Source organism: Echinops telfairi, unplaced genomic scaffold (genome assembly GCF_000313985.2).
Source record: "Echinops telfairi isolate 266 unplaced genomic scaffold, ASM31398v2 ScPeMD7_1;HRSCAF=3_0, whole genome shotgun sequence".
NCBI lineage: Eukaryota > Metazoa > Chordata > Mammalia > Afrosoricida > Tenrecidae > Echinops > Echinops telfairi.
In genome coordinates, this window is record NW_022103896.1 from 8,127,225 (window position 1) to 8,148,038 (window position 20,814).

The window sequence follows — 20,814 nt, forward strand, 5'->3', positions numbered from 1 at the left end:
TCCCTTCTGACCCGGGAGAGCCGTGGGTCAGGGCAGGACAGGGCCCACAGGGTCGTGAGTGGCTTTCTTTGAGGCGCCTCTGGGGGTGTCGAACTCCCAGCCTCTCCACAAGCAGTCCAGCACGCCACCAGCCATTAACATCACCCAGGGCTCCCATGATCCTCCAGGCACACAGGGTTCTTCTTGGATCCCCCTTCATGGGGGTTTCTGGACCCTTGGAACTTGGGAGGGAAGTTTTGCATCCGGGCATGAGGGTGTCAGAGCACTGGGGGGGCAGGAGGCTGGGTCCCTCAGATAGCAATGAAAACTTCTGGCTTCGTGGTGTGGTGCAAAGGCCAAGGCCCTCCTCCATGAGGGTCTGCTGGGGGATTGGGGAGCCTCATGCTGGGGGGGAGGGTAACACTTGCTCAGAGGCACTCATGGAGCTCCACCCCCATTTAGAAGGACAACTCAAGACCCAGGTGCCTGAAGGGGCCAACAAGACAGATCCCCCCAAAGACATGGAGCAAGACACGGGGCCCAGCACTCACTGGACTGGGCCGCTAAGCGAAGGGCATACTCGCTGCCACTCAGGAAGGTCTCGGAGAACTCCTCGCCAGTCAGCCGGATTCCCTTGGCAGCTAAGAAGCTCTCTCCCAGAGGGAACCGAGAACTGTTGGAAGCTGAGACGACCGCTTCCGTTTCCCGAATGAACTGCAGGACTCGAAGCTTTGCTCCCTCACAGGAGCCGGGGCCTGCAGGAATGAAAGCACTAGAGATGGACCCTCGTTCCACACAGAGCTCCCGCTGCCCCTGCCAAGTGTGCCTGTCCCAGACCAAGGCAGGAGGTCCACCCCTTGAAACAGCACGCTGGTGAGGTTTAGAAGGCACTAGAGAAGGAGCCTTCATGGTGCACAAACCAGGAGCAGCTCCACAGGCGGAAGCCTGGCCTCTCTGTTCCACGAAGAGTTACCACCTCAGAAACAGTTACCATCATTGACTCAAGGATGGAGTGTGCTTGTTGGAGTTTTCTTTGGGGGGTTGGGGGGAAGGTAACTAAGAAGAGTATTGAAAATATCACAGACATTAAAAGGACAAACTGATTCATCTTGGAAGAAGTACAGCCAGAGCGCTTCCTAGAGGCAAGGGTGGCAAGACTTGGTCTTACGTACGTTGGCCGTGTTGTGGGGGGAGACCGGTCCCTGGAGAAGGACCTCCGCTTGGCAAAGCGGAGGGCAGTGAAGGAGAGGAAGGCTCTCGGGGGGCGAGAGGGGCTGACACAGCAATGGGCTCGGGTGTGAGCAGGGCTGTGCAGACGGCACAGGATGGCGCAGTGTTTTGTTCTGTTGCGCATGGGGTCACTATGGACCAGAGGCGACTCAAGGGCATCTCACGGTGGCAAGGGGTAGCTGAGAAAAGGGAGGGGTTGGGCTGCTACCCACCGAGGCCGCATTTGGAAACGGCCGGCCACACGGCGTGGGAAAGACAAGTCTTTGGTTTCCATCAATACTTACACAGGGTCAACTCTACTCAGTCTATGGGTCACGGTGAGTCAGAAGTGCCTGGATGGCAGGGAGCGTTTCGGAGGCAACTGACATAGCCCTCACCCTTGGGTCCATGTGGGCATTGACTGTCGCTGCCATCGCTCCTCACCCTGTGGCCCGAGACTGGGCTGGCTCCCAGTGAGCCCACAGGACACGGGTTCCTGGGCTTACAAGTCTTTATGGAAACTGTCTGCTGCTTCTTTCTGCCTCAGAGCAGCCAGTTAGTTCAACGCTTGCCAACCTCCTGGTGAGCAGGCTTTCCAAATGCTTGACCACTGGCTCCTTCATAGTAACCCAGCTGTGAGGAGCCCTGCTGGCATCGTGGGCATGCGTTGGACTGCTAACCACCAGGTCAGCAGTTCAAAACCACCAGCTCCCTGGGAGAAAGGCAGAGCTTTCTAGGAGTTGCCCTCGCAGAAACCCACAGAGGCAGGCTGGCCTGTCCTCTAGGGCCCCTTGTAAGTCAGAGATGACTGGATGGCAGTGAGTTTTTGTTCGGGTTTGGTTTGGGGTTTTTGAGTTGTATTATCGGTGAAGTGCTGTCTAGGTACTAGGCCCAGCCCATTGCATCTGCCACCTTTTAGAGTTCTCACTACACCACGTGGAGGCTGTCATGGTAACTCAGGTCTGACAGACCAAACTAAGACTCGGAGATTCACCCACATGTGGCCAGCAGGACAGAGACTGGGCTTTCTACGTCCATCAAGAGGTACAGTCTCGGAATTCCCCGGGGCAGTTCTGCCGTCCTCTAGGGATGCTGTGAGTCGGCATCCTCTCGATGGCAGTGAGTGGAGCTTAATTGTCTTTAGTTGACACAGCAGCCGGAGGAATCAGGATTCAAGTCAGTCAGGACTTTGTCCCCTGAGCCAAGGCCTCTCACTGAGGATGGGGGATGGGGGCCGGTGGGGAGGGGGGATGTAGGTTTGGACCATCAGGTGGGCCTCCGATTCTAGCCCATTCCCAGGTGCTGTTTGAGCTGCTAGACCACCCCGTGGGTGTCAGACTCAGATATTTCCGATCCTGTGTCGCCTCAGTAACAGGCCTTCAGTGTGCAGTCCCCCCCACCCCCCATTGTGTGTGCATCTCTGTGAGGCTTGGGCATGTGCACCAATGGAGGATGCTAGGTTCCCCTCCGTCAGTTGTTCCAGCTTCCAGGAAGGACACAAGCAAGAACGTGAGAGCCAGTGATAACACCAAAGCGAGACGCTGCTGCTCATTGGCAGCCATCGACTCTACGTACAACAGAGCAAAGCAGCGCCCGCTCCCATGCCATCCTCACAACTGTTCTATGCGTGAGCCCGCTGGCAAGCCAAAAACAAAAGCCTTACCGCCATTGAATCCACTCCAAACTCATAGCGACCCTATCGGACAGGGTAGAACGGTCCCTGCAGGTTTCTGAGACAACAACTCTGTACAGAAATAGAAAGCCTCATCTTGCTCTCAAGGAGCTGCGAGTGGTTTTGAACGGTGGACCTTGTGGTTAGCAGTCCACTGTGTCACCCACCACATGGTCGGAGTTCCTGGGGCCCATGGGTTGAGGTGCTCATGTCTGCTCTCCGACGGATGGTTCTGGGGACTCTGGTCACTCCCTCCACAGTGCCTGCCGCTACTCTCCGGTCAGGATATCTGAAAGCCTACTTCTAAGAACGCTCTGCCCAGCAGCCAGACCGAGGGCACCAAGAGGAGCCACTAAAGTGACTGGCTCCTCCGGGTCTCGCCAACACGCTTTTCAAACCACGTGCGAAAGGCCCAGATTGAGTCATGTCGCGTTTAGGTGTATGGCCACGGGTCTCACACAAACAAGACCGCTAGGGCAGCAGGCACGTTGACATGGCTAAGCTGACGTTGAGGGGGAGACCATGGCTAGAACTTGATTTTCATGGGGAACCCTCCCAGTGTCAAGTCTCCCAGCATCCAGAATGCTCAGGGTTCCACTGTTCCCCTCAAGAAGAGGGATTGACACAGGGGCTGGAACAAGGGGCTTAGCCACCTGATTGTTTCATTCTGTCATCCAGAGGACCATGATGGGGCAGCTCAATGACCCCTCACAACCAAAGGACACTGTTTGTGTCGCATGGTCCTGTCACCCACGTCCTGAAAATCCAGCCGCTGCCTAGATAGGTGACACGCTGGTCACACGTTGGGCTGCAATCCGCAAGGTCAGCAGTTTGAAACCACCAGCCCTCCCCATCAGGAGAAAGAAAGGGCTTGCTCTTCCTGTAGAGTTACAGTCTCGGAAGCCCACAGGGGCAGTTCTGCCCTGTCTTATAGGGTCGCTAGGAGTTGGCACTGACTCGGTGGCAGGGAGTTGGGTTGGGGCTGCCTAAACCTCTGGCAATGTTGAACACGGCAAAGGGTGACTGGAGGCAGGGCACTGCCTGCTGCTCTCTAGGGGTCTCGTTAGCAGCTGCTACTCCGAGGATCCAGTGTGCCAGCAGCAGGTGGAGTCTCCCTGGCTACTCCGATGCTAAGACGCACAGTCAGCATCGCTCCACGTAGCCATGCCTGTAGGCACTGGGCTGCTAACCTCCCTGACGGTGGTTCAAGCCCACCAGCTGCTTGAACCCTGAAAAGACGAGGCTGTCTGCTCCCATAGAGATTGACCCATCTCAGAAGCCTCACCCAGGGCCTCTAAGTGTTGGGATCTACTCATTGGCAGTGGGTTTGGGTGTTCTTGATCTATTTATCCCCTTGCTTCCTTAGCTCAGCCCACTGGGGACATATTTTCTGGGGAGCTGTTGAATGACCCTCCTGAGTGTTCTGTGCAAGGAGAAGCCCCAGACGGTGGCTGATGAATGCAAGGGTGCAACTCTCATACCGATGTTGCCAGCGGTGCCATAGCAGGGCGAGTGCCGCCCAGGGCAGGCTCACCTTGGTGACCTTCCGCGAGCTCACAGGGCACGTCATCCTCACCATCAAGCTCACGAGAATTGGGGGCATTCACTTCCATCATGCTATGAACCACGTTGGAAGGAACCACTCTTACTAGGAAGCGGCTGGCCATCCCTATGCCCAGCTGCAGCTGGGGCACCCCCGTCTCTGCAGCCGGACAGCCTGGTGAATGTCTTGTTAAAATCAAAATCACTCCATGCTGCACAGACATGTACTCACATGCTGGAACCGCGCCCGGCTGGACACGCGTGCCTTCCAGTTCCTGCCCAGCCTCATCCACACACCAGCAGCTCCTCAGGTCCGAGTGGGCCAGCAGCAAGCTGAAATCTGAGTAGGGCCCTGGGTACCGGTGGAGCTGGCCGCTCAGCATTTCCCAGAACACATGGGGTTCCAAGAGGATGTTCCCCCCAGTCTGGGTCAGGTTGCCTTCTAACACTCTCTCGGGGACGTCGTGGAAAGTGGGGTATCTTGCCAGCCCCGGGAAGATGTCTTGCTGGCCAGCCTCATACAGGCGTTGGAGAAAGAGATGGAAGCTGCCGGAAGCCATGTCCCTGTAGCTCCCGATGCTCTGAAGCAGTGCCTGGAGCGTCAGCTCCGGTCCACTGCCGTTCTGAGCGGCCCAGCGCTGGTACCATTCAAAGGCCTGCTCGGGGGGCCCGTCGCATTGCACGGGCCCCCACCGCCCATCGGCAGTGCACTGTGGGATGTAGATGCTGGAGAGCGTGGGTGGCAGGCTGGTGTCTGAGAGCAAGGTCTGCACCGTCCCCAGGAAAGCCTGCTCTGCCTGCAGCTGGCAGGGTGTGGGGCCTGCAGGGGAGAGAGCACGGTGTCAGTTCAAGCAGCTAAAATCCCACTGGCATCGAGACAATTCTGACCGTTCTGAGCCACCCTGCAGGGCAGCGGAGAAGTGCCCTGTGCATTTCCAAGCCGTCGGCTTTCTCCTGAGGAGCGACTGGGGATCCCTCCATCAGCAACCGAGGCTCAGCCAGGGCACCAACAGGACTCCGCTGTAAGTAGCCTCAAACTCACTCCCACTGACCTGGAGTTGATGCTGACCCATAGGATAGGGTGAAATGCCCCCCCGCCCCCTGTGGGTTTGGGAGATGGTCACTCTTTCCAGGAGTAGAAAGCCTCATCTTTCTCCCCAGGAGCAGCTGCAACCTCTACTGGCGACCTTGTGGTTCACAGCTCAGCATGCACGTGGCCCACTATTCCACCAGGGCTCCATGTAATTGCCCGAATTCCATTGACACCTGACCCGGCTGTGGACATCCCAACCCGTGGGCTGTCGAGTCAGCTCTGGCTCACAGCAGCCACACAGGACTAAGTAGAGTGCCCCACCCCCACCCCTGGGTTCCCCAGATGGTACTCTGGATAGGAGTCAGGGAGGACATCTCTCCACCACTGAGGAGCTACTAAGTTTGAGCCACCAAACTTTTAGCTGGCTGGTGACTGCTTGAACCAGTGCTCCACCAGAGCTCTGATGGACAACTCATCGTCCATAAACTCACCGAGCCCCCCTGAGAGCTGCCACCATCTGAGCTGCAGATGTGGGCCGTGGCACTTTGAGCCAAAGCCCTCACCCCTTCCCCCCAGTAGAAGGGTGACGGCGGCCAGAAGGTTTACATCCAACTGCTTCTGTTGCTCGGAACTGACATTTGGGCCTTCGCTGAGCGGATGTTTTCTTCTGCAACACTCGATGCCAGGGTTCAGGGAGGGCCGGGAGAGTCTACAGGTTTACTGCAGGTCCTACTCAGTGGTGCAGCACTCTATGACTAACCCAAAGCTGTAGGTTCAAAACCACCTCTGTGCACCTTGACAGACAGGCCTGACACTGGTTTCCTGAAGGGCACAGCCTTGGAAATCCCCTGGGAAGAGGGGAAGCTAAGGATGGGCAGGGATGACACATGCCCTACAAACTCCTGTTTATAGTCAGTGAAATGCTGTCTAGCATTCACTTCTTGGAAACTGTGCGTTTGGGGGCTGACATTGCAGCAGGTGTATGTAAAAGGTGGCTGCCTGGAGTTGGGGCAGGGGCCACTTTCTGTGCTTGCCCTGGGAGCCCTTTCCTGCAGGCCTGCCTCTGTCAGTGGGGAAGTTATGCTATGCACACCTAGCATTGCCATGAATCAACAATCAACAACAACGACACAGAGTGAGCACCCAAAGGGCTTACATTGTTTAGGTTCTCCAGTTATACTTCTAGTTCCAGGGATAGCCTGACCCTTGGCGTCCACACAGTAGCACTCTGAGTTGAAGCACTGGACAGGTAGGAAATGCCCTTCGCTGGTGCAAGACGGGATGGGTAGGCTAGACCCAGCGGGCTGGCTACCCATAAGGCTTTGCATTCGTGCCCTTTGCTTTTCACAGTCTGTGGGGCACCTCGGTCGCCCGCCTCTAACTCTCGAGCCAGGAAGTTCTGTGCCCTGGGAATCCACACACCAGCACTCCCCACCAGAGCACTGGATATCCTGGTAGCCTCCTTCTGCTGAGCATGATGGGACAAAAAGGCTTCTGGGTGGCTCCTTACAGGCTTGAGAGCTAAGCACTATTTCCATCACATCCCCTAAATCCTGGGCAACATCCTCTGGCACAGAAATCGCATGCTGTAGGAAAAGAAGGAATTCTGGCAGCTCCAGGAGAGAAGCAAGGAATTTTAGAGCATTCTGGTTTTCCTGCAAGTTAACTTTGAAGCCAAAGCTGCCCACAAGTGGCAGATTCATAGTCTTCTCAGAGGTTTCAGGGGGTTCCGCAGCAAACTTTGAATCAGATCCCTCAGAGAGCTGCTTGGTGACATCCCCGAACCCCTCCTCAATCCTGAAGCCAGGGAGGCCGAGTTGCTGGAAAAAGTTACTGAAGTTAAAAGTGCCTCTTGTGCCAAGGGCTCCAGACAAATTAAACTGGCCAACGTTCACCAAAAATTTCCCTCCAAAGAGGTTCTGCTGAAGTCGCTTGGGGTCAGTGGTGAACCGTAGAGCCAGGCGCGCCAGCTCTCTGGAGGGGAAAATCGCCCTGACAGCCTCTTTGAGAAGACTTGGTGAGGCCGGGGGCTGTTTATCCTGTGCTTCCAACATGGGGCCAAGCAGGCCAGAGTCAACAAACAGCTCCCTGAACAGGGGTGGGCAGGACGTGGAGAATCTAGTCACGTGCTGAGAGGCCCGTCTCTCCTCCGGTGAAAAAAACAAATTGTGCTGGCTGAAGTGGCCAGAGGGCCCGAAGAAGAGTCGAGACAAGGCCTGCTGCCTTTCGGACACACAGGAACGGTCTTCAGCTGTGTGGAGACAAAGAACACAGGAGAGATGGTGTTAATCTCACAAGCAAACATGAGGCAAACTCCCCTGGGGTCTTTCTTGTAGCAAGAAGCCAAGAGTCCGTGGAGAACAGCTACAGCCATGTCTCTGCTCTTTCCACCAGGGGCTTCCCCACCGAGCCTCATCTGGGGCAGATGTACATGTGGGGAAGTCAGTCTTTTGACTGGCAGGAGTGCCTCTCTGCACTTCCACTAGAGCTTGGCCCCTGCCTAAAGCCAGAATCATAGACTGAACGCCCCCCTGCTTTCTGATAATCTGACCATTTAAAAGAGTACTAATGAGGCCCTTCCGACTCGGCGGGGTGACTGTGTGTGTCAGAGGGGAACTGTTTTCCCGTAAGGCTTGTGATGTCTGCAATGGTTGGGGAAATACATCACCAGGTGTTTCCTTCAAGATACCTCTGGGTGGACCAGAACCACAGCCTTTTAGGGAGCAGCCGGCTACTTCACAGTATGCAGCACTCAGAAAGCAGGTTCACGGCCCCCAAAAGACCCTACCGGTAGTTTGCCAAATGTTCTCTAGCATTCTCTTCTTGGAAATCGGAATAGGGTATCATGCTCAATTAGATGTTCTTCTGTGTGGCTCCCAAATCCCCCCTAGTGGGATAATCTGTGTGGGCTCTACCTTTATGGTTGTGTGTACCCATGGGGTCAACCAGATTCACAAGGGCTCTAAAGACCCAGGAGAACATCCCCATAAAGCTCCCTTGCTGTAACCTTCACCGGCACAGACCGCTGGGTCTTTGCTTGTCAGCCAGTGTTGGCTCGGCAGCCCCCGGGGGCTTCACCAGGGCCCCCACAGTTCTTTGCAGATTCACGAGTCTAGAGGTTCTGGAGGACAAGAACCCTGCTTTGACCGCTATTTATACTTCCCATAAAAGATCAATCACGGCCCACCAGAAGACACCTGCCTCCTGCCTTCCTGACCTGCCCTTTAAATCAGGAAATAAACTGTGCTCAACTCCGACAAGACTGTGCATCACATGAACACAATAATAACGAAAACAATAATACATTCAAACACTACTCGTGTGTTATTTGTTACTATCAAATAATGATAATAAGTTCAAATATTGTTTAGGTATTATTGATGATTACTAAATAATAAATTCAAACACCCACTAATCCTCTCCACTGAGATGGGAGTGAGAGAGCTCCATTTTTTCTCCACTGAACACAGCAAAACGTGGAGAACCGCTTCAGTCAGCCTTCCCCTACACCTTTTAAATCATTCTTTCCTTTCTGTTCATGTGGACGCCAAGAAGGAAGCCAGCCAATTTCCCTCTGTGACCGGGCAACAGAGAACCTGGAACATGTGGTCGGGCGGAGTGGGGTGGGGGAAGACTGGCAGAACACATAGCACGTCCCTCGGCAAGCCATGGTTTCCTGCGAGGGATACTATAGGAGAGGATGGAAGAAATCAAGTCCATTGCTTTGCTCATTCCCCTTCCAAATTAAGAGCACATCCCTTCCAACCATGTGTTATGGAGTGTTGCCAAGACAAAGGAATTCAGATATTGATTCCATAAGACATGTGTGTTCACGGAAGTAGCACCCTCCAAAGCCCTGGTGGAGTAGCAGGTTACCAGTCGGACTGCTATCAGCAAGGTCAGCAGTTTGAAACCACTAGACGCTCTGAGAGCAAAAGAGGCTTTCTACTCCCATAATAAGTGGCAGGCGTGGACACCCACAGAGGTAGGTCTGCCTTGCTCTATAGGGTCGCTACGAGCTGGAATCAACTCGACGGCCGGGAGTGTGCAATAGGACCTGCACTTCCAGAGCAGGAAATGGAGCATTCCTGCTTCTGGGAGACCTGGTTTTCATTGGGAAAACCATAGTTCTTCATTTCCATCTAGACTCGGGAGACACAGTCATCTCTAGGTGCTAATAAAATTGAAATAATCCTCCTACAGTTCCAAGGTGACTATAAACACTCTGAAGACAGACTCGGCACTTTCTCAGTCTGCATCCTAACCCTTGGCAGGTATCGGCCTTCCAAATACCACGTCTCCAAACGGACTGCTTCCCACTCGTAGGGCCTCTGTGGCCAGGGTGGGGCTGCCTCTGTGTTCCAGTCTCAGAAGCACCAGGCTCTGGTTCCGAGGTGCCATCCAGCTGGTGCTGACTCCTGGCGACTCCTCGTACAACGGAGCGAGACCCCGCCGGGCCCTGCTCCAGCCTCACAAGTGTGGTCGTTCTAGCCCATTGTTGCAACCACTGCACCAGTCCATCTTGTCGAGGGTCTCCGCTTTTTCACTGCCCCTGGGCTTCACCAAGCATGATGCCCTTCTCCAGGGACTGGTCTCTGCGGACCGAGTAGAGGCAGATTGGCCTATCTTGCCATTGTGGTTGGCATCCCACGGTACTTTCCACAGTCTTTGTGAGCACTGTGCTTCAAACGCATCAATTCTTCTTCCATGCTCCTCACTCCATGCCCGACTTTCACATGCATACGAGGTCATTGAAAATACCGTGGCTTGGGCCAGGGGCACCTGAATCCTCACAGTCACCTCCTTGTTTTGGCACACAGTACACAGGTCTTTTTTGTGCATCAGCGTTACCTAATGCATCCTTTGGTCTCTTGACTGCAGCTTCCAGGAGCACTGATTGTGGATCCATGCCAGACGAAATCCTTGACCACTTCAACCTTTTCTCCATTCATCGTCATGTGCCCTAAAAGTCCAGCTGTGAGGATCTGGGTCTCCTTGACATTGACCTGTCATCCGTCCTGAAGGCTGCAGCGCTTGGTCTTCATCAGCAAGAACACCATGGAGAATTTTCAAAATGTCCAGTTGGAGAGACGGAATGGGTCCACAGGACAGATTTTGTGAGCATCCATATCTTTCTACCTCAGCTTCATAAAAAGACCTGGCATTCTCCCACATGGTCACCAACCTTAATGAGCCCAGCCACCCCACCATGATGGCAGCCTGTGAGCATCTGGAGGTGCTTCCTCCCCGTCACCACTAACGTCCCCTCCAGAACCTTCCAGAAGGGATGGGATGGAGTCTCACTAGACTACCCAGTTACTGTCCTCCATCCGTCCCCTCCCGCCAGCCTACTGCTCCTGCTTTAGGGTGATTCCCATCATCTCTCTCCTGGGCACCACAGGGACCTGGGGGTGGGTCCCGTCACCCCCAGAATGCTGCTCCTCTAACATCGTTGTTCTCGTGCCAACCCTTGCCGGCTTTCTCCGGCTTCCAAGCCCCAGCACCCACAGCCGACCTCCAGGGTGACCGTTGTTGATCCAGCTGTCTTTCATCCTGACCCCAGGCCAACTTCATTTTCCACCCCATCCTTCCTGCAGATTCAGAGTGACCAGCGGAGGACCAGCCCCTGTAATGTGTGTCATCTGAATTTTGCGTGCTCTGCTCCAAGTGTCACCCCTTCCCGAAGGAAACGTCTTTCTTTGGGGCACCTCTTCCTGGTGCCAAAAACATAAGGACAATTGTGAGGACGGCACAGGACCGGGCGATGTTCTGTTCTGCTGGACTTCAGGTCTCTATGAGTCAGAACTGACTCGAGGGCATCGAACACCATCGCCTCCACCACCACCACCACCACCACCACCACCACCACCACCACCACCACCACCACCACCACGTGCCTCTGAGCCCTGAGGGTGTCGCCCATTGCGCACTGGGCTGCTAAGTGCAAGATCAGCAGTTCGAACCCATCAGCTGTTCCATAGGAGAAAGGTGCGGCTCTCTACTCCTGAAGAGACTTACAGTCTCAGAAACCCACCGGGGCAGTTGTACTCAGTTTTTCAGGTGGCTCTAGTGCCACCTCCTCCCTGCTGCCTTCCTAAAAGTGTCTTCTTCATACAGCCTGGGTGATAGACATTCCCCCTCCTTGCTTCAGTTGCCAGGAGCCCTGGTGGTGTAGTGGGTTACACACTGAGCTGCCACTCACAAGATCGGCAGTCTGAATCCACCAGCCTCTCCGAGAGAGCAAGATGAGGCTTTCTGCTCCCACAGAGATGCACAGCCTCAGAAATCCAAGAGGGCTCTTCTACCCTGTGCTGTAGGCTCACTCAGACTCAGACTGGACCCCGTGGCAGGGAGGGGGCGTCAGCTGCCTGCCAACCTTCAGTCTCTTCTCTTTCCCTTGACACCACCCCACCCCCACCCCCAGCGGAAGCAGCCGTATCTGCTGCAGAATGAGCAGCACACTGGACAGGAACGCAGAGAAACTGAGGCTCGGTCATGCTGAGGTGCAAGGACCAGGGAACCCCCTTTGGAGGCAGCTGAGCTGGCCAGCTGGGGGCCTGGAGGGACAGTGAAGGCCGGTGGCCTGAGGGGACCCAGGAGGTAGCTCTGGAGAAGAACACACCACAAGGAGGCGATCCCGCTGGCCGCCGAGACCCCGGGACCTCCGTCCCTCGGGCGTCCACACACCAGCAGGGCCCTCCCTTCTGGCACTGCGCTGGCTGGTAGTCCCCGCTGCGGCTGCAGGCCGGCACGTATGGGTGGCCAAAGCTGGTGGCTGTGAACTGCTCCACCTCGCATTTGCTGGGGCCTGCAACAAATCCAAGGCAGGAGGGGAAACAGTGAGACAACCTCGCTGCTGGGCACACTCCCAGTGCCATGCCCCTGGCTCACAAAAGTCCCTCAAACCCCTTCACCCTCCTCAGAGCAGCCTCAGAGAGCATGTGGACTTGGCGATCCATGGACCCCCGGCCTCCCCCCAATGCCCGCCCTCCGTGGGAGAACCATGTGTCATCTGCTCACATCGGAAGCGGCCCGAGATGAACAACTGCAGGGCGAGGAACCGTCTCTGCAGGATCCGGTACAACGTGGTGTCTGTGAAGGTGGAGGCCAGATCCAGGCCGGCAAAGATGGTGTCATAAATCTCATCCAGCAGCAGTTCCAAACCTGAGGAGAGAAGCAGGGGTTTCCAGGGGTGGCGTCCTTCAGAAAGGACGCCCGAGCCTGCTGGGCAAGCCCAAAGGACAGGGGCTGCCCCGGCTGCCTGGTGCTTCATGCCACTACTGTAGTCCTTTCCAAAGTCACGGTCGCTCACGGCTCTAGAGGGCACTGCTGCAGGAGTAGGGGAAGCTGGAAGCCCATCCTGGGCTCCACTCACTGAGCTGGGGGCTGCACCTGCCCAACAGGGGGCGCCGTTTCTAGTATGCCCAAAGCCACCGCACGGGCTGGGGGCTGTGGTCTTCAAATGACCACAGGTGAAAGCTTGCTCCGGCCATGTCCTGGTCACACCCACAGTAGTTGACGAAGAGGGGCAGGCTTTGGGAATTCTGCTTTAGGGGTAATAGGAGGGAGCTCTCACTCCGGGAGACTCCCCTGCCCACCCTTCAGGTTACCCCAGGGGGACTTACTTACCTGTCTCGGCCAGTTCCCGCCCTTGACTGTCAGCACAGTGACAATACCCAGACACATCGGGGAACCTGCTCCGGAAGGCCCTGAAGGTCACAAATGCCTCTGGAAACCTGAGAGGGGGGTGATTTATGGTCACCAGGCAGGGCCCCATGGGCTCAGCCTGGAGAAATATGTGAGCAGAGCCAAGGCCCCATCTGGGGAGACGAATGTCTGCGTGGCGTCTCGTTCCATTGGCTCCGCTCCCGCGGCAAACGGATTCCCTGCCTGCTTTGGCTTTACCTGGCCAGACCTTTGGAAACAAGGCTGGTCTTGGCCGTTTCCGCACTCACGCTCGCTGTCTACCGGCAGGCTCTGCAACCGCGGCGCTCTAAGGCAGGCTGAGACAGGTTGGAGCCTCATGCTAACTGGCTCCATTGCTCCAACATAACTCAACAAACTGGAGGCCAAGTTTGCATTGTAAATGTATGGCTCATCGCATATGCTCTTGTCTGAGCCCTGGTGATGTAGTGGTTATATTGGCTGCTAACCACAAGGTCAGCAGTTCGAAACCGCCAGCCACTCCTCAGGAGAAAGACGAGGCTTTCTACTCCCCAAAAGGGCTACCGTCTCAGAAACCCACAGGGACAGTTCTTCCCTGCCCGACAGGGTCGCTGTGAGTCGGCATGGGGGATCCGATGACACCAGGGCCTGAAAAACTTATGAAGGGCTTGAAAGGAGACAGAGTCCACCCTCAGACATCTCTAAAGAGGGCATCCCTCGAGCGAGCCCATCATCCAACATCCAGGATCGTCTGATCTCCCCGTCCAATGCAGGAGAGAATGTCTAGGTCCTGGGGGCTGGGCGGTCACTCTGGAAGATAGCTGGCTGGGTTCGCCATCTTGGAAGTCATAAGATGCAAAACCCCCAAACCCAAACTTACTGCCATCAAGTTGACTCTAACTCCTAATGGTCCTATAGGACCACCCGTGGGTTTCTGAGGCTAGCTCGACAGGAGTAAAAAGCCCCATCTGTCTCTTACAGTACAGCTAGTGTTTTCAAACTGCTGACCTTGTGCTAAGTAGCCCAACGCATAACCACTACACCACCAGGGTAGGAGACATAAATCCAGACTGAGGGCTGCTTCCTGTGTACAAGACAGTAAGAGCCGCAGAGAAATTCTTGCCCTTACCCAACATTGAGGAATTTGTTTCCATGCTGTCTACACAGCATGAGCTCCAACCATAATATGTGCCCCCGTAGTTCTAGAAAGACTACCCCAGTTAATAAGGGAGCTGTCTGCACACAGCGGCCCTGCCTGTGGTCTCTCTGCTAGCAACATATTGAGATCAACCGTATTGCCCACAAAGTCTCTTCAATGGAATGAAATACTGCGATTGAAGCAAAGTCTCTTCAATGGAATGAAATACTGCGATTGAAGACAATATTTGCCAACCTCCAGCTCAGTGGTTCCCACCCTTCCTGATGCCGCGGCCCTTTAATACAGTTCCTCACAAAGTAATTTTCGTTGCTACTTCATAACTGTAATTTTGCTACAGTTATGAATCGGTCGACCCCTGTGAAAGGGTCGTTAGGGGACTACAGCTACTACTAGGTGAGTGAGCTAGTCTTGGAAGTCGATATCCCTAGCAGCTGCTCAAAGCCCAAGCGTGGCAGTGCGTGAGATGTGTTTTGTCTGGTTTTCCATTTAATGATTCACAATAAGTTGGTTTGAATGAGCAGGAGGCAGTCATAGAGCGTGCAAGGCAATGGGGCGCTTGTATGTGACCCTTTTTGACATTCTCTCAACACTCCCACTAAGTGACAGGGTGGGGGTCTGAAAATAGGCACGTGTGGCCCCCCAGAAGTGTGTAGCTTGCTAACAATGCAAAAGAGGGGCACAGTGCGCTTGTAAGGACGGGACCATGGGAATAAGGTTTTGGAACTCTAATGAGGGCATTGGCCACTTTTGTCATTCCATCAGACTCAACATGAGCCACCCAGAGGCAGAAGGGGGACTCCACGACTACCCAGTAAAACAAGCTGGAGAGAAATACACACTCTGGACTCGGGGTTCCCGTGTGGAGAACCTCCTAGACCCAGAAGGCAGGGCGAGAGCCGTGACAACACAGATGGTGACAAGTTGTGTCAGGGAATCTAGCAGCAGGAGGACACTGGTATGACACAGTGTGGTGGGCTTCCAGCCCATAGAGCAAGGTGCATACGATAAGTGGGCCAAATTGTCGGGTGAGATAGCTGAGTGCTTTAGGGTCAAGGCTTAATGGAGGAGTGGGGTGCCTCTGGACCCACTGGTGGAGCTAAGCAGGCCAGGCCAAGGTGCTGAAGGACCAAAGGCCAAAGAAACTGCTGTCTGCAGATAAAGCTGGGAGGCTTTTCTGATCAAAGAACTGTGTCCCAAGTTGTTCCTGATCCTGAACCATAGCCTGATACTTCCCAATAAACCCCCTATCATGAATATTGTTTGAGTTCTATGTAGACATTGCTAAGTTACCAAAGCTAGCAGAGAAGTAGAGTGAACTGTGGGAGGAACAGCCCACATCAGATTGAAAGAGGATGTATGTTGGGCCTCAACGCAAGTACTCCCTCAACACAAGAATACTTTGTTCTAATTATCCAGAATTTTATGATGTTCACCTTCATGATACCATCACTGAAGACAAAGTGGGTGCATAAGCAAATGTGGTGAAGAAAAATGATGGTGCCCGGCTATCAAAAGATATAGCATCTGGGGTCTTAAAGGCTTGAAGATACACAAGCAGCCATGTAGCTGAGAAGCAACAAAGCCCACATGGAAGAAGCACACCAACCTGTGTGATCATGAGGTGTTGATGGGATCAGGTATCAGGCATTTAAGACCCACAACAAAATAAAACCCAATGTGAATTTGGGGGGAGGGAAGAAGCTGGAGTGGAGACCAAAAGCCCATCTGTAGATGATTGGACATCCCCACAGAGGGGTCACAGGGAAGAGATGAGCCAGCCAGGGTGCAGTACAGCACCAATGAAACACACAACTTTCCTCTAGTTCTTTGGTGCTTCCTTCACCCCACTATCGTGACCTCAATTCTACCTTACAAATCAGATTAGACCAGAACATGCACACTGCTACAGAGAAGAGCCCGCAACACAGGGAATCCAGGATAGATAAACCCCTCAGGGCCAACAATGAGAGTAGGATACCAGGAAGATTAGGGGAGGGTGAGGGGAGAGAGGGGGAATCGATCACAAGGATCAATATATAACCCCCTCACAGGGGGACAAACAACAGAAAAGTGGGTGAAGGGGGACAGAGGACAATGTAAGATATGAAAATAACCTATAACTTATCAAGGGTTCATGGGGGAGGGCGAGCAGGGCAGGGAGGGGGGAAATGAGGAGCTGATACCAAGAGCTCAAGTAGAAAGAAAATGCTTTGAAAATGGTGATGGCGGCATATGTACAAATGCGCTTGACACAATGGATGATTGTGTGGATTGTGATAAGAGATGTAAGAGCCCCCAATTAAAATATTAACCAAAAAAAAGAATAAAAAGAAAAGAGAAAGTATGTCTGATTGTGACTTCCCCTCCCACCCATTCCATGTAGTTGAGGAGGTGAGAAGCCCCGTGTAACAAAACACAAAAACATTGTTACACAGGGGGCCTATATAAAAGTCCATTTGTTGGAACCTGAGATAATTCCATCCGACAAGTGATGAAAAGTATTACTTCTATCATCCCCATTTGAAAGAGTAGAGAAGGCCACCATTTCGAACGTCTGGAATGATGGGTCAACCACCATGTGACACCTGCCTCTTGTCCACCACATGACACCTGCCTCTGCTACAGGTGTGAGCCAATAAGCTGGTCGGACCTGGTTCTGACCCCGTAGTCTCCAAGGCAGGACACCACACATTGACATGCTTCTCCCTGAGCCAAACCTGCAACATGACAGCTGCGAAGGACACACGTGTTGGTGAGCACATGGATGGGGCCCTGGGTGGTCTGCATGTCAGGCTTACACCCACCGAGCATGTGTCACCCACTGTGATCGAGCAGCTTCTGCCCGGTAGGACAGGGTCGAACTTCCCCCAGAGAGCTCTCCAAGGCTGACAGGCTCACCTTTCCTCCATGAAGCAGTTGGCAAATTTGAACTGCCAACCTTCAGGTTGTCGGTCACGCACACAATCGCGGTGCCACTGGGGCTCCTTGGCAGCTGGCAGAGGAAGTTTCAATCGCTCTGCCTCTATCTAATTCACCCCACAGACCCACCTCATCGTCTCACTTCGGAGAAGACGTGCCCGCCAGGCCCTCCAGCCTTCTTCCCTCCACCTGTGGTCAGAGTCCCGGCATCCAGGTTTCTGGTCTCGGATGATGTCTAGTGCCGGGGTCTGCCAGTGCTTTCTGCATGGACCTCACACCCACCATCCCCCCTTCTGTATCTTGGATAGCACCCTGGCTTCAGCCGGAAGGAGAAGGCTCTCCCACCTTCCCAGGAAGACCCCCTGAAAAACAGTTCCTGCCACTAGGGCTCTTTGGGGCCATCCTGCGCTCTCCTTCAGCACAGACCCCCAGCACTGCCAACTCCAATCCCTCCTTGTCAATTCCGTTTCCATGGAGAAGAGCTGAAGGCCCGGAGCAGAAGGAACTCCGGCCCCCGAGGGTTAGTGCCGTGAGCAGGACAAGTATAGACAGTATCTAGTGATGCGCATTTAACCAATGGACACTGCACCAAATGCTCGCCATAATGTATCTCATTTAACGCTCACGACAATGTTTGTTAAAGATCTCCGCTCCACAACTGTGAAAGGTGGGGCTCGGGGTGGTAACGTGATTGGTTCAAGACCAGCCAGCCCAAACCAGAAGTCCAGTGTCCAGTTCTCCGCCAACAACAACAGCTGCGTGGGTGGTGCGGGTACCACTGTAAGAGACCCCTTAGCGCGGTTTCCCCTATCTGTGTAGCAGAAGTTGACTCCCCATTGAGACATGGCTTCTTACGTCGCCGGCAAAACTAGGCGTAATTACCAGCGACCTTCTTCAAGAACCAAAGGGGAACTACCTCAAATGCCCAAACACCAGGTCAACGGTCCAGGGCAAAGCACCACCCAGCATGGTAGCATTCCACAGCAGGTTGAAAAGGGAGCTTCCACAGGCATCCAAGCCTCCTGGGGCCCCAAGGAAGACAGTCAATGGCCTACTCCACTTCTACCCTTGAATTTCCGAAAATTACGTTTTCCGAGGCAATGTTCCAAAACCAAAATGTATGGTCTTTCTTCCCATTTGGAACCAACCCTTGATGCCTCCCCTGCCCTTCACACTCCCTCTCTGTTCCTTCGACAAGCTCTGGGGCTTCTTCCTCCTGAATAGTTCTCTATCCCCACTGCACCCCACCCCTCCCCTCCACTGTTCTCCCGTCACCTTGTCTGACCCAAGCCTGCATCTCTCACAGTGCAGTGCCCCCACTAACTCATGGGCGCCCCCTCCTAGCACCCACTCAGCTTTTTCTCCACTCCTCTCTACTCTCTAGCCAACGCCATGTGCTGGCAAGTAACAGTCAGTACAGCGTGGCCCACCAGCAGCACAGTGCAGGCCATCTCAGAAGAAATACGCCAAGACGCTCCTCAGCCCTGCACGTTGGGCACACCAACGACAGGTCAACCGCGAGAAAAGGACTCATGCTTGCTCGAAGGTCAGCCAACAGAGCAGGGCCACCCTCAGTGAGACAGATTGACACAAAAGCCGGAAGAGTGGGCGCAAACCTGCGGGCCATGTGGAAGATGGTGCTACGTGTCGCAGCCAACTGGACAGCATGGATCAGTACCCACATCTTTCAAGACCCACTTCTGAAGGTTAAGATACTCCCTAGGGTGCCTGGGGTCTGTGAGTCTTGGTGCAACAGTAGGGCCTTGCTTCTCCCAAAAAGTATTCCGTCTCTTACTCCGTAGAGCTGGGCCTCCTGAGTGTCACCTGGCGGTGGGCCAGGCATGCAAGTGGTCAGAGTAAGCTCTGGTCTCTGTGGCTCCCAGTGGAACCCCCGAGCCAGCCGGGGGCTGCTCCGGTCTAGCGTATCAGAAAATGCCTGATTACAGCTAAGCTGCCAGGAACCAACCCCCTGACCCTTCCCAGGACCTTCCTACAGGAGAATTTTCCCAGGGACATTCTTGCTGGCAAAAATCAGGACCGTATCCCATTTCAGAAGGGCCTTGGGTTTGAACAATGGGGCTCAGTGCAGGACACTTGCTCTTCACTCCACTGCCCCCTTTTGGAAGCGGCTGGAATCGTTCCCCCACATGGGCACCACCTACATGTTCTCCCCAGAGCTCACCTATTCTATTCGGTGAGCACGGATTGCAAGCCTTCTGTGTGCGAGCTCCGTGCTTCCAGGTGTCAGGGACCTGCGACTCACCGACCGAGGCAGTGGGGGTTAGTGAAGGAAGCCAGCGAGCTCCAGCGCCCACTCTAGCACAATCGCCTCAACCACCGCGTCACCAAGCCACCCTGCAATGCTTCTGAGGACCAGTTCCTCAACCTCTCTGTCTCCCCAAGTCCTCGTTTGTATGCTGCACGCCGTAATTATCAAGGTACTTTGGTAAATATTAAAGTGGGCAGAATCCCCCTAAAAAATCCAAGCTAATAAGTACATAAACAAACTCACTTGCCCATAGTGACCCTCTAGGACAGCAGTTCTCAACCTGTGGGTTGCGGCCCCTTTGGGGGTTGAACGACCCTTTCACAGGGGTCGCCCGATTCCTAACAGTAGCAAAATGACAGTGATGAAGTATCAACAACAATAATTTTATGGTTGGGGGGGTCCCCACAACATGAGGAACTGTATTAAAGGGGTGCGCGGGGTGCTCGGTCCAAATAGAACAGAGGACCGCCAAGCCCCTTGAGAAGACATACTGCCCCATGCCCGGCTTGCTCTTGAGATCCAAGAATTCAGAACTGCGTGTGTTAGGTAAAACAGAATCAATGATGCTCACCTATAGATGACCTATAAAAACAGAAAGTCCTGGTGTCAACCTAATCAGATATGAAACATGTGATATCGTTTAAACCAGGCAGGTCCAGGGGCAGCTGTGGGTCACAGGGGCTGGCAGGAGGGAGGGTCTCCTCTCTCTCACAGTCCCACTGCCAGTGAGCACACCCACAGCAGCCCCATGGGACAGAGTAGAGCTGCCGCTTAGGATTCCCAAGACACTCGATCTACACATGAGTGGACAGCCTCAGCTTTCTTCCTCAGAGTGGCCGGTGGGTTTGAACCATTAACCAAGTGGTAGGCAGCCCAATGCTTAGCCCTCAGCACCACCAGGGCTGCTTCACATGGGGGGCGATGCCAATTATTTCTAGAAGTCAGTCACTCAGAGGCTCAGGCTTACTCGGGATCTTCTTTTACTTCTTAAACCTGGGCATGGCCTTTAACACAAACATGTACCCGTGTAAATAACTACCAGGTGCCTGGTTAGCCGGCTGAACCCTAGAATAAACTCTTCACGGGAATAGAAAGCCTCATCTTTCCCCATCAGACCCCCTGGTGGATTTGAACGGCGGGCTTGCAGTTAGCAGCCCCAGGTGTAACATGTGTCTGAGTTGACCTACACGCTGCAGTTTTCAACGTGGGTTTTTCAGAAGTAAATTGCATGGATGAGAACGTCCAGCCTCTGGCTAGCAGCCAGGCACATGGGCCACCTGTGCCCGCCCCACCGGAGACCTCTTTTCTGCATGCCCCCCTCCTCCCACTCCTGTTTCTGCACAGGCCAGGCTCTCCAGGGTGGCCTG

At 54.2% G+C, this 20,814-nt stretch overlaps 1 protein-coding gene across 1 annotated transcript in view; it reads right to left on the bottom strand.

Moving 5' to 3' along the window:
• Positions 1-20,814, bottom strand: part of TG (thyroglobulin) — a 189,613-nt gene that overhangs the window by 161,532 nt on the left and 7,267 nt on the right. Inside the window, exons 6-11 of the mRNA XM_004697385.1 lie at positions 13,065-13,171; positions 12,456-12,599; positions 12,058-12,243; positions 6,592-7,686; positions 4,635-5,222; positions 531-734 (exon numbers count right to left, since the gene is read on the bottom strand). Coding sequence (XP_004697442.1) covers positions 531-734; positions 4,635-5,222; positions 6,592-7,686; positions 12,058-12,243; positions 12,456-12,599; positions 13,065-13,171 — 2,324 coding nt within the window. The remainder of the gene's footprint in view (positions 1-530; positions 735-4,634; positions 5,223-6,591; positions 7,687-12,057; positions 12,244-12,455; positions 12,600-13,064; positions 13,172-20,814) is intronic.